Genomic DNA, 13,581 nt, shown 5'->3' with positions numbered 1-13,581 from the left:
GCAGTAACAATAGTAGTAGTAACAATAGTAGTAGTAGTAGCAATAGTAGTAGAGTAGTAGTAGTAGTAGTAGTAGTAGTAGCAGTAGTAGTAGCAGTAGTAGCAGTAGTAGTAGTAGCAGTAGTAGTAGTAGCAGTAGTAGTAGTATAATGAGGGAGTAAAGTTGACAGTGACATTTACATACACACACAATATATGTATATATGTAGTATATATGTAGTTTTTTATTTGTTTTTCTTTTTTGTTATCTTGTTGCCTGATACTACAACTGTTCAGATTCAATTTTTTTAATTAGTCAACACTTTAAAAGAATTTTACAATTAAAAAAAAAGAAAAAACTGAAATGTCACATTTAAATAAGTATTCAGACCCTTTACTCAGTACTTAGTTGAAGCACCTTTTCCTTTGGCAGCAATCACAGCCTTGAGTCTCTTTGGGTATTTGCATTTTTCCTTGCAAATTCTCTCAATTTTGGTCAGATTGGATGGGGATCTTTGATGGACAGCCATTTTCAGGTCTCTCCAGAGATTTTCAACAGGGTTCAAGTCTAGGACATTCATGGATTTGTTCTTAATCCACTCTTATGTTGTCTTGGCTGTGTGCTTAGCGTTGTGTTCATGTTATGAACCTTCGGCCCAGCCTGAGGTCCTGAGCTCTGTGGAACAGCTTTTTATTAAAATATCTCTGTATTTCACTCTGTTTAACTTTCCCTCAGCTCTGACCAGTCTTCTATTCCCTGCTGCTGAAAACACCCCACAGCCTGCCACTCTGCCAAATCAGATCAGAGGAGGGCTGCAGTGATGGTTGTCCTTCTGAATCTGAAACCCATCTCCACATAGGATCTCTGCAGCTCAGTCAGAGTGACCATAGGGTTCTTGGTCACTTCTCTTACTAAGGCTCTTCTCTGTTTGCTCACTTTGACCAGGTGACCAGCTCTTGGAACAGCCCTGATTGTGCCAAACTTCTTCCATTTAAGAATTATGGAGGCTGCTGTGCTCTTGGAACTCTTCAAGCCTTCCCATTCCCCAGTTCTTTGCCTTGTAAAAATCCTGTCTCTGAGCTCTGCAACCAGTTTCTTTGACCTAGTGGCTTTTTGTTTTCTCTGATATACATTGTCAGCTGTGAGGCCTTCTCTAAAGAGTTGTGTGCCTTTCCAAATCATTCATTCATTCATTCATTCATTCATTTTCTACCGTTTATCCGAACTACCTCGGGTCATGGGGAGCCTGTGCCTATCTCAGGCGTCATCGGGCATCAAGGCAGGAGAGGAGTGCCAACCCATCGCAGGGCACACACACACACTCTCATTCACTCACGCACTCACACACTACAGACAATTTTCCAGAGATGCCAATCAACCTACCATGAATGTCTTTGGACCGGGGGAGGAAACCGGAGTACGGAGTACGGAGGAAACCCCCAAGGCACGGGGAGCACGGGGGGAACATGCAAACTCCACACACACAAGGCGGAGCAGGGAATCGAACCCCCAACCCTGGAGGTGTGAGGCGAACGTGCTAACCACTAAGCCACCGTGCCCCCATCCTTTCCAAATCATGTCCAATCAATTTAATTTACCACAGATGGACTCCAATCAAGGTGTAGTAACTTCTCAGCATTGATCAAGAGAAATGGGAGGCGCTGGAGCTACATTTGGAAATGTGATTATTCAGTTTATACATGATAACTCCTTTTTCATACATTTGCAAACATTTCCAGAATTCTGTTTTAACTTTATCATTATTGGGTACTGAGTGTAGATTAATGAGAAAACTAAATGAATTTAAACAAAACAAAAAATTGAAGTAAAAATTGAAGTAAAAATTGCTTGAAAAATTCAAGCAATCAAGTGTTACACTCTATAACTTTTAAGTGTTAAACTTAAACCTCTATCTGAAATAATGCATTCTTTCAAATTCTTTCAAATCAATACTTATTCCTAAAGGTTCCAACTGACTTAAGAATCAGAAACTGCTGAGAACATTGGTCTTGGTGTTTAAGTATTTGTACATTTTATTCACATCCAGTGGGTTCACCTGACATAAAGATGCTGCATCGAGATATTGTAGACATTATTTTGCAGCAGTAACAAAGTGACTTTTGTTTGTGAAACACAGTCAGGTGTATTGCAGACAGTTTGACTCCAGTGGTAGTATTTCTGAGCATACACAATACAGTATAATCTGTAGTCTGAGAAACACTATACAGCACTGTCTGGCTGCTGTGGACTCACAGTGTAGAGGTGCTCTGTGATATGTGATATGTTTATTTTACCTTTTTCTTTGAGCTTATTAAAGATTTATTAAGTTTGTGCTTTAAACCAGATAATTAATATACCATTATACAACATCAGCTGTTGTATAAAATGTATTTATTTTAAATACATATTTTAAGTAATGTATTTTAGCTGTTATTTTTTTTAAATATGTGCAAAATTGTATTACAAAAAAGTAAAAATAAGTGTAGAAATGATTTTTACTATTTATTTTTTTTTACTCCCTGTGAACTGTGATCACATGAGTGATGGGAGTGAGTATAACCTGTAGAACAAAATACATTTCAGGAAAATGATTATAGTGAAAGCACAAATGTTTGTTTCTGACACAATGCCTAATGCTGCATTACGCAGGCTTAACAATGTGGAATAACTATGGTAACCGGATATTAATTTCCCCCGTGTGTGGGTGTTCATGTTTACGCTGATTGCTGCCATTATCTACTGATGCTGTTGTATTTTACTTGTTTATTATCTGAAATTTCTGCATTATAAATCATATAATAAAAGTCAAGTTGTATTTTAAATTCCTTGCTATATTATCCTTGTAGTAAGGCCCTATGTAAATACATTGTGTTTGTTATCAATCGATTGTTTGTAGATAGATCATTTTGGCAGTTTGACCTGGAAGACAGTGTTGAATTATAGACACATTATAAATCTATTTTTGTCACACGATCTGATATGTATTTTCTTTGTTACAGGTTCACATACACTCTGGGAGAAGGAATGTGGCTGCCGCTGAGTAAAAGCTTTGTCATTCCACCCGCTGAGCTGGCCATCAACCCGTCTGCCAAGTGTAAGACAGATATGACTGTCATGGAAGACGCGGTAGACGTTAGGTGGGAGACTTTTACACTTTATTCACTTTTAACAAAGTAGAATAGGACAGTGTGAGGAGAAAAGTTAAGCCTTTTACTCTTACTTGTTAAATGTTATAGCACTCCTACTGGCTTTCCCTGATTCTTGCTTTTACACCAGTGCATTTGCAATTTTGTTAATGCCCAATATATAATTATATAGCTAAAAGTTTGAGGAAATTTCACCATATTTGCTTTTTGAACTTACCATTCTAGGTGTAGTCTCCCTTTGCTGCTATAATAATGCACTCTTGTAGAAAGGCTTTCCCCTAGATTTGGAAAGCATGGCTGTGGGGATTTGTCCATTCAGCCGTGAGAGCATTATTGAGGTCAGGCAGCGGTGTTAGGCAATAAGGCCTGGGGCACAGTGAGTGTGCAGTGGGGTTGAGGTCAGGGCTCTGTGCAGGACTCTTGATTTCTTCCTCTCCAACTTAGGTAAACCATATCTTCATAGAGCTTGGTTTGTGTACAGTTGTGTTCTTGGAACTTTGTGCCAGCAGCAACATTTTCCATACAGTGAATATAATCCTGGAAATAGATGCACAAAACCCAAGTTCACATGCTTGCTCTGTTTTTTGCATGAGCTGTAAAGAAAATCACACTGAAAAAAAATTGATTTGTTCCAAACTTACAGAACCAACAGATTTTTTTCTCCTTTACATAATGTCTTTTTTTTTTCCATTTTATTTAAGTATGTATTATTTCACTGTCAGTAAAATGAAAATAAGAACAAGTAATATTTGTTTAGTTTAGTATTTTTGTGTTTTTTTTTTTTTTGTTTTATAAATATGATATATTATTTAAATAGCACCATTTACTGATTTGGACTTACAGTAGCATTGTTTTTTCTTTTTCTGCTAGTAATCATATTGAATATGCAGTAATGATTTGATATATTGCAAAGAAAAAAAACAACAAATGAACACTCTTGTACTAATTAAAGCTGCAGTGAGTTTTTGTAAGGCCACATTGATCTGGACCCTTATGGAAAAATTTTATTGCAGTCTTCTTCTGGATGTTTTACCTAATAGTAACTGAGGGAATTAAGGATCATTCAAGTTCATCAGAAAATCAATTAGAGAAGCGAAATACGCACTGCCAAGTAATGACTAAATGCTGTATTGATATTTTTCACACTGTTTTCAGACTTCAGGGGCATGTGCTAGTAGTATTCTGAACTTATGTCACTCTAACCAAATGACTATAAATTATTTACTCTTTGCCAGGAGATTTTCTGGTTTTCATTTAGCTTTCGTCTTATTTCACTGATTCTTAGATGAAGTTCAGGTTTTTTAATCTAGCATAAAAATCTTTATTTGAGTGCTATTAGTAGAACAGATATTTATTTTGGAAAATAAATGTGGCAGAGAATTAAAATCACTCTATAATAAAATATTTTGAGACAAAATGAGCTAAAGACTAGTATGTAGGTCTCATTATAATAAGAGCCATGAAGGTGTAAGGCTTAATGACAAAAATGCCAGTAGGAGGTACTTTAAAAAGTCTGTCATATTTATGATTAACCTTATAGGGAATAAAACAGTAGTCACTGTTATAAGGAAAGCTGAAACGATCCTCTTCATGGCTATTTACGGCTGCAGCAAACAAATATCTTTCCCTGATCTTAATTAGAGTGGCCCACATGCTGTAGACTAGACGCCTTGTTAAGCTTCAGTATTTGATTTGCTGTTATGTATCACACACACTCTCTCTCTCTCACACACACACACACACACACACACACACACACACACACACTATTTCTAACACACTCACACACACACATCAAAAACAACGAAAATCGTACTTAGTATACTGGATATGCAATGCACACTCTCTCTCTCTCTCTCTCTCTCTCTCTCTCACACACACACACACACACACCAAACACACCACACACACACACACACCAAACACCACACACACACAGCACACACAGAATATTACCAAGTTCCATGACTTCAATAAATAATTTATTTTATATAAAAAACAAGGACTCTTAAATACATACTAACATACCTGTGTAGTAAAAGACATAAACAGACATAAGGCTCAGCAGTGCTTGCTGTGCCCTACCTGGCCTGTTAATCACAGAACATACAGTTTTAATATTGGTTTATAGTTATTTAGAGAACACACATGCCAGTGCTAATGTGAATATAGCATAATACGTGTATAAAAGAAAATGTCTGACTTTTCAATAAATATACCATCCACGTTAGGCACCGACGCCAATCTCCTGTACAGCTCATACACCATCATAGATTAGCTAAATCGCTCTCAACAAACCCCTGTCAAAATAAAAAACAAATAATAATAATAATAATAATAATAATAATAATAAATAATTATGAAAAATAATTCTGAATCTTCTGTAACACAGTCCTGTTACATACTGTATACTGCGCTAGCTCTAAATCAGTGCTGCGTGGGCTAGAATGTGCTGAAGTTTCCTCAGATTTAGGGCTGCAAATGACATTCCTCTGGATTTCAGTACATTGCTCATGCAGAGCGACTGGCGTCCCAAAGGTGAATTTGACAGACCAGGCACTCCTCAGACACTGTAGTGATATGCCCTAAGACAGTGAGGTGCAGTTGAGTGAAAATTGCCTCACTGCCGGGTGGTTTGAGTTCACTATGATGTCTTGCGGTAATTCACACAATCCTCCCATGTTGTTCTGAAGCTTAGTTACACACAGCAGGCTCTGGATAAATAGTGTATAAAGAGTTGGTCTCTGATATGCTCAGCAGTGTCTCAGAGTACTCTGCTGCTCTACTATGAATGGAAAGCCTGACGATTTGGCTATTGGACAACTGCATTCATTTGTATGTGCAAATAAATGATTTATGATTATAATTATTTGAATCATTTGAAAAGTGAAGTACTTGCTTAATTTATTAAAGGCAACCAGTGAGATGCAAGTGAAGATTTTATTAGCGTATATCCAGAACAAGGCAAGCAGACAGACAGGTTTTGACTAAAAGGGAATAGAAAAAAAGAGATTTTAATACAAGTTCTTTGTACAATGGTTTAATTTAAGGTCTGAGTATAGAAGCTTGATGACAAGTCTTGAATTAACTGATGATACAGATCCATAAGCATAATCAAGAAAAAAAACACGGCTAAAATGAGACTACATGAACTGCATTACCTTTCAAAACTAAATATCTTAAACTACTCAGTAAGTTGGAATAAAGGCTCTCAGCTGATTCATCCCCAGGTCAGGATCTTGCAGTATTCCTCCACAACGACCTGATCTCGCCTTCGACCAGGGCTCTCAACCTTGGGGCTGGACAATTGGCTGTCCTTTTCCTCGCATGTTGCTAATGTGACACGCTCATGTCGGTTTCTTCTCTAGAAATCAGAAGGATTCGGAATTTTTTATCCTAACAGGCTGCTCAGGTACCTGTAAAGTATCTTGTCATTTCAAGACTGGATCACTTCAACTCACTGCATCTCAGGACTACCACTGAACACAATTTTCCTCTCCAGATGATCCAAAATCCAAAAAAAAACACCCATGTACAGAGTTTTAGGTTAATGGTATCTAGTCTGTAACCTAGTTAACCAGTGTTGATGTATTCATTGATAGAGACTTCAAAGAACTTTTGTACGTCGCTCTGGATAAGGGAGTCTGCCAAATGTCATAAATGTAAAGGCTATGATGGCCATGTCCAAAGTTTTGACCTTCACTCCTACCTCTACACAGAGCATTCTTCACCAGTTCAAGTAAAATATAGTATGTGATGTATTGTGTCAAGTCCAGAGCTGTATTATTTCGTTAAACAGCTTTAGAAATTATATTATGTGGATGGATATGGATGTGCGTCAGTGGTTCTGTGATTAAGTGTTAAAGGCAAGATGATTATTTCAGATGTGGCTGACTGGACTCCAGACTGTAGGTCTTAATGGACAGGCTCTGACTCATGCTGAAAACAACCTTAAAGAAAATCTTTTAAGTGAAGCAGAATGCAAATATATTCTGTACATATTTAAAGCCTGAAATCCACCAACACGTTGGAGCCGGTCCAGGGCGCATTCCTGCCCCGCAGCCATTGTTCAGAGAAAAGACTCGAGATCCTTAAGGACTCTGACCAAGATAAAGTGGTTACTGAAGATAGATGTACAGACAAAATGAAACCTTGACATAACCTGTGGGTGTGATTAGTGGGACTGTCCAATGATTCCAATGCATAATTACATTTTATTTTACCTTCAGATGAACTTATGTGAAGAAATGTGTGGACGTGAAGCTGACTTGTATTTGCTGCTTATTTTATTGCTAGTAAAGTGTAATTAATTGATTCTTGTATTTGATAATAGGTACCAATAGTGGGCATTTTGTATTATGCATTACAAAACTCATTTAAAAGCTTCCACCGGTGGTCTTTCTTGAGCCCTGCAGAAAGGAACATTCACTGCAGTAGATTTGTCTCATTACAAAAGAGAAAGTGGGATTATGCATTCTTTATGCATTATGCATTTATCTATGTCAATGGTCATTACTCCAATCTGTGTGATTTTTTTTTTCTGCTTAGGGTTTGAGTGGATGGTGGTGCACAATCTAAACTGTCTTTCAGTAAATAAAGATAGTGCTATAGACACCAGTAATGATTTGTCTTCAGCTATAAACATTAATAAAGCTTCCTATAGGTTTGATGTAAGAATTAATAATATTTTTTTTGTAAATTAGCTTCAGTATTTATGCTCTCAGTTGTATTAGCTGTGTATTATCTTTCTAGAGATGTTTTTATTAAAAAATGAAAAAAAAAAGAAAGAAAGAAAGATGGGGTGGTTTGGGGTGAGGTGGTGATCATTATAACAGTGAAACATCAAACCCATTTGTACAGAACTATCATTCAGCATCGTGTGAGTGAGGGCATTGCATTTGCAAAACAACACAGACCGTTTTTTTCCTCCATTTGTCACAGCATGCTCATAAATCCTCTCCATTTATCAAACACATCCCTCTTACTCAGTGCTGCAGTCATTCACTAAGCTCAATGCAGATCAGACAATAAAAAGGTCACATTTCTGTTTTCCCATCATGATTATTGCTTTTTCAAATTTCAAACGTCAATTCTACACACACACACACACATACACACACACACACACACACACACCTCACATTCTCATCACCATTCAGTTATTTCAGTCTTTTAGCATGATCAGTCACACACACACACACACACACACACACACCACACACACATACACATACACACACCACACACCATTTTCCATTCAGTACAGCTCAGGCTGCAGCAACAGGTTCAGATGGTCAGGGTTTTTCTCTCTGAATAAGGCATCTGCTCAACTCAAACTACACCATACAGTTTTGATTGCTTTGGTTGATTTACCTAATTAATTCATCGAACATGACACTGTGGAAATGACCAGGGGATGTCTCTGGACATTTATTGTGACAGAAATTACCAGGATTAATGACTGTAATGATGTAGTTTGTCCTCCTGTATAGCTAATCAGCTAGGTAATAACACACTGCAGCAGCATTTTATAATTTTTAAACTCAAGCTATCATGGACACCTGAAAGTTCTTTGTTAGCAACAACTAGCCAGATAACTGTGAAGAGTGACGTGTATTTAGTTGTTCCAAAATGTGAACGGTAATATCAGAGAAGTGGTCTAGAACAAACACGCCTATATACTCAGGGTTGTCCCTAATTCACAAGAGGAATACGTAGACGTTTTTTAGTATTTACAGTAAGTTACATGAATGTGATTTATGTAACCGCAAACAAACCAAATATAAGTACAGTTTTATTCATGTGTTAAGTTAGCTAACAGGTTCTTTGTCTTTGTGTGTATAAAAAAAAAAAAATGTTCAATCCAGGTTGTTAAATCACCATTACAGCTTGAGCTCATGCACAACTGTCGCTTACACTCAGTGCATTACTGAAATAATTTCCTTCTCATAAAAAATCTGTGTTATTAAAAGGGCATTGCAGTATAAGGTAGCAGCAGCTGTAGTCGATTTGTAGTTATTTACTTAATTTTACTTATTTAATAGTGACTGATAGTGTGTACTCTCATGTTTTTGATGTTTTTCAGGGAGGAGCTGATGATCTCCTCGTCCTTTGACAGCCTGGAAGTTTTGCTGGACTCCTTTGGTCCGGTGCGAGACTGCTCAAAGGACAACGGCGGCTGCAGCCGCAACTTCCGCTGCATATCAGACCGAAAGTTGGACTCCACCGGTTGTGTGGTGCGTATCCTGTCCTTTTATTCAAATCCAGTATGTCATTATATACTGGTATTATATACATTACAATAATAGGAGTTTTACTTTCTCTGCACTTGATCTCTGGCTTCAAAACATGTTGCATGTAGAGAAGTTTGAAAATAAGATTTCAGACCAGGCCACAAATTCCTGGTCTTTTGGCTTTATTATTATTATTATTATTATTATTATTATTATTATTATTATTATTATCCATCCATCCATCCATTTTCAACCGCTTATCCGGGGCCGGGTCGCGGGGGCAGCAGTCTAAGCAGGGACGCCCAGACTTCCTTCTCCCCAGACACTTCCTCCAGCTCTTCCGGGGGAATACCGAGGCGTTCCCAGGCCAGCCGAGAGACATAGTCCCTCCAGCGTGTCCTAGGTCTTCCCCGGGGCCTCCTCCCGGTTGGACATGCCCGGAACACCTCCCCAGGGAGGCGTCCAGGAGGCATCCGAAACAGATGCCCGAGCCACCTTAGCTGACTCCTCTCGATGTGGAGGAGCAGCGGCTCTACTCTGAGCTCCTCCCGGGTGACCGAGCTCCTCACCTTGTCTCTAAGGGAGCGCCCAGCCACCTTGCGGAGGAAACTCATTTCGGCCGCCTGTATCCGGGATCTTGTCCTTTCGGTCATGACCCAAAGCTCATGACCATAGGTGAGGGTAGGAACGTAGATCGACTGGTAAATAGAGAGCTTCGCCTTGCGGCTCAGCTCCTTCTTCACCACAACAGACCGGTACATCGACCGCATCACTGCAGAAGATGCACCGATCCGCCTGTCGATCTCCCGCCCTATCCTTCCCTCACTCGTGAACAAGACCCCAAGATACTTAAACTCCTCCACCTGAGGCAGGAGCTCCCCACCAACCTGAAGGGGGCAAGCCACCCTTTTCCGGTTGAGAACCATGGCCTCGGACTTGGAGGTGCTGATTCTCATCCCCGCCGCTTCACACTTGGCTGCAAACCGTCCCAGTGCACGCTGAAGGTCCTGATTTGAGGAAGCCAACAGGACAACATCGTCTGCAAAAAGCATAGACGAAATCCTGTGGTCCCCAAACCGGACTCCCTCCGGCCCCCGACTGCGCCTAGAAATCCTGTCCATATAGATAATGAACAGGACCGGTGACAAAGGGCAGCCCTGCCGGAGTCCAACATGCACCGGGAACAAGTCTGACTTACTGCCGGCAATGCGAACCAAACTCCTGCTCCGGTCATATAGGGACCGGACAGCCCTTAGCAGAGGGCCCCGGACCCCATACTCCCAGAGCACCCCCCACAGGTCACCACGAGGGACACAGTCGAATGCCTTCTCCAGATCCACAAAGCACATGTGGACTGGTTGGGCAAACTCCCATGAACCCTCCAGCAACCTGGCGAGGGTATAGAGATGGTCCAGTGTTCCACGACCGGGACGAAACCCGCATTGTTCCTCCTGAATCCGAGGTTCGACTATCGGCCGAATTCTCCTCTCCAGTACCCTGGCATAGACTTTTCCGGGGAGGCTGAGGAGTGTGATCCCCCTGTAGTTGGAACACACCCTCCGGTCCCCCTTCTTAAACAGAGGGACCACCACCCCAGTCTGCCAGTCCAGAGGCACTGTCCCCAGCCTCCATGCGACGTTGCAGAGGCGCGTCAACCAAGACAGCCCCACAACATCCAGAGACTTGAGGTACTCAGGGCGGATCTCATCCACCCCCGGTGCCTTGCCACTGAGGAGCTTCTCAACTACCTCAGTGACCTCAGCTTGGGGGATCGACGAGTCCACAACCGAGCCCTTGGCCTCTGCTTCCTCAATGGAAGACATGTCGGTGGGGTTGAGGAGAACCTCGAAGTACTCCTTCCACCGTCCGAGGATGTCACCAGTCGAAGTCAGCAGATTCCCACTCCCACTGTAAACAGTGTGAGCAGGGCACTGCTTCCCCCTCCTGAGGCGCCGGACGGTTTGCCAGAATTTCTTCGAGGCCAACCGATAGTCCTTCTCCATGGCCTCACCAAACTCCTCCCAGACCCGAGTTTTTGCCTCCGCAACCACCCGGGCTGAAGCTCGCTTGGCCCTCCGGTACCTATCAGCTGCCTCCGGAGTCCCCCGAGCCAACCAGGCTCGATAGGACTCCTTCTTCAGCTTGACGGCATCCCTTACTTCCGGGGTCCACCACCGGGTTCGGGGATTGCCGCCACGACAGGCACCGGAGACCTTACGGCCACAGCTCCGAGTGGCTGCGTCGACAATGGAGGCGGAGAACATGGTCCACTCGGACTCAATGTCTCCAACCTCCCTCGGGATCTGGTTGAAGCTCTGCCGGAGGTGGGAGTTGAAGTTCTCTCTGACTGGAGACTCTATCAAACGTTCCCAGCAGACCCTCACAGTACGTTTGGGTCTGCCAAGTCTGTCCAACTTCCTCCCCCGCCATCGGATCCAACTCACCACCAGGTGGTGATCAGTTGACAGCTCCGCCCCTCTCTTCACCCGAGTGTCCAAGACATACGGCCGGAGGTCAGATGAAACAACCACAAAGTCGATCATCGACCTCCGACCTAGGGTGTCCTGGTACCATGTGTACTGATGGACACCCTTATGCTTGAACATGGTGTTCGTTATGGACAAACTGTGACTAGCACAGAAGTCCAATAACAGAACACCACTCGAGTTCAGGTCGGGGGGGGCGGTCCTCCCAATCACTTTTATTAAAGTGATTTTTATTTTATCACTATTATTATTATTATTATTATTATTATTATTATTATTATTATTATTATTATTATTTTAAAGTTTATTCTTTTGAAGGATCATTAGCCAGAAAATGAGGCAAAGATGCTGGATTTTCTTGCTGTCTCATTTAGATTGACTTTTTCTTGCACTGTGTTCACTGCACTTAGTTTCTACTGCAAGATTTGTCTCAACTTGAAAAGACTCTCTTCCTTTGGTTTTTCTTCGCACCAGCGTTTTTGCAATCTCTCAATATATTTCTAACACTATTTTCTTAGCTAGTTCTATTTTCCAAATATAAATTAGGCGCATTGTTTATACCACCGTGAGCCTGACCAGACAGTTCCTCAGCATGCTGTGAATGCATTGCCCAGCACAGCACATTTGTATAATGTAGATGGCCTTTCTTTGTCCTGTGATCTTCATGTCTGACCACTCATTCACACCCACATGAAAGTAAAAACCTCCCACTCGCTCTACTCTCAATGTCCCAACCAGATGGCCTTTCTGGCAGGATTTCTAACTCACTAGAACACCAAAGAAAAGACCATAATATTATATATAAGTTAGATATCTAATCAGTCACAGCTTCTGATTCTGATCACATTTCCATCCATGCGTGTGTGTGTGTGTGTGTGCATGTGTGTGTGTGTGGTTTATTTGACATAAATTAAAAAGCTTGGGGGGGCACGGTGGCTTAGTGGTTAGCACGTTCGCCTCACACCTCAAGGGTTGGAGGTTCGATTCCCACCTCCGCCTTGTGTGTGTGGAGTTTGCATGTTCTCCCCGTGCCTCTGGGGTTTCTTCCGGGTACTCCGGTTTCCTCCTCCGGTCCAAAGACATGCATGGTAGGTTGATTGGAAAAATTGTCCGTAGTGTGTGAGTGAATGAGAGTGTGTGTGTGCTCTGCGATGGGTTGGCACTCCGTCCAGGGTGTATCCTGCCTTGATGCCCAATGACGCCTGAGATAGGCACAGGCTCCCCGAGGTAGTTTGGATAAGCGAGTGAGAAAATGAGTGAGTGAGTAAAAAGCTTGGTGAACAACATTTACCATTCAACAGCAAAATGATGGTAATTTTCTCTCCACTTTTCTTCATAATGAAATAATCTTGTACTAGCTAATGCTATTAATATCTTTCTTTCAAACAGATCATGAGGGCAGATTTAGGAGAAGGCATTAAACCACTTCATTTTGTTCTTGCCAGGCAGGTGAAGGCTACTAACCTGCTGCTCAAGGGAGGGAAAAATCATTATCCCAGAAGCCCATTAAACTGGGCAGGCATTATGTAGCTCCATTTAGCATGAAGTAACAGGCTTATTTGGCCTGTGTTAAGAGTTTTCACGTTCAATTACATGACCATCAGCATAACTGAGGGTTAGAATGTCATTGACCTGCACATCAGCCACTTCAAACTTGATGGCTTGTTGTTCATGTTGTTCTGAATTTTGAGGAACAAGCACTGTTGAGTCTCCTTCAATTTTTTAGCAATCCTGCAT

General features: G+C 41.4%; 1 protein-coding gene across 3 annotated transcripts in view; it reads left to right on the top strand.

The window, feature by feature from the left end:
* Nucleotides 1–13,581, top strand: part of astn1 (astrotactin 1) — a 244,587-nt gene that overhangs the window by 119,013 nt on the left and 111,993 nt on the right. For all 3 annotated transcript variants that reach the window (XM_060873956.1, XM_060873957.1, XM_060873955.1), the window contains 2 exons: nt 2,979–3,116; nt 9,211–9,361. In XM_060873956.1, the coding sequence (XP_060729939.1) occupies nt 2,979–3,116; nt 9,211–9,361 (289 nt within the window). The remainder of the gene's footprint in view (nt 1–2,978; nt 3,117–9,210; nt 9,362–13,581) is intronic.

This window comes from Tachysurus vachellii, chromosome 7 (assembly GCF_030014155.1).
Source record: "Tachysurus vachellii isolate PV-2020 chromosome 7, HZAU_Pvac_v1, whole genome shotgun sequence".
NCBI lineage: Eukaryota > Metazoa > Chordata > Actinopteri > Siluriformes > Bagridae > Tachysurus > Tachysurus vachellii.
This window is presented reverse-complemented; position numbering and strand designations above follow the sequence as displayed.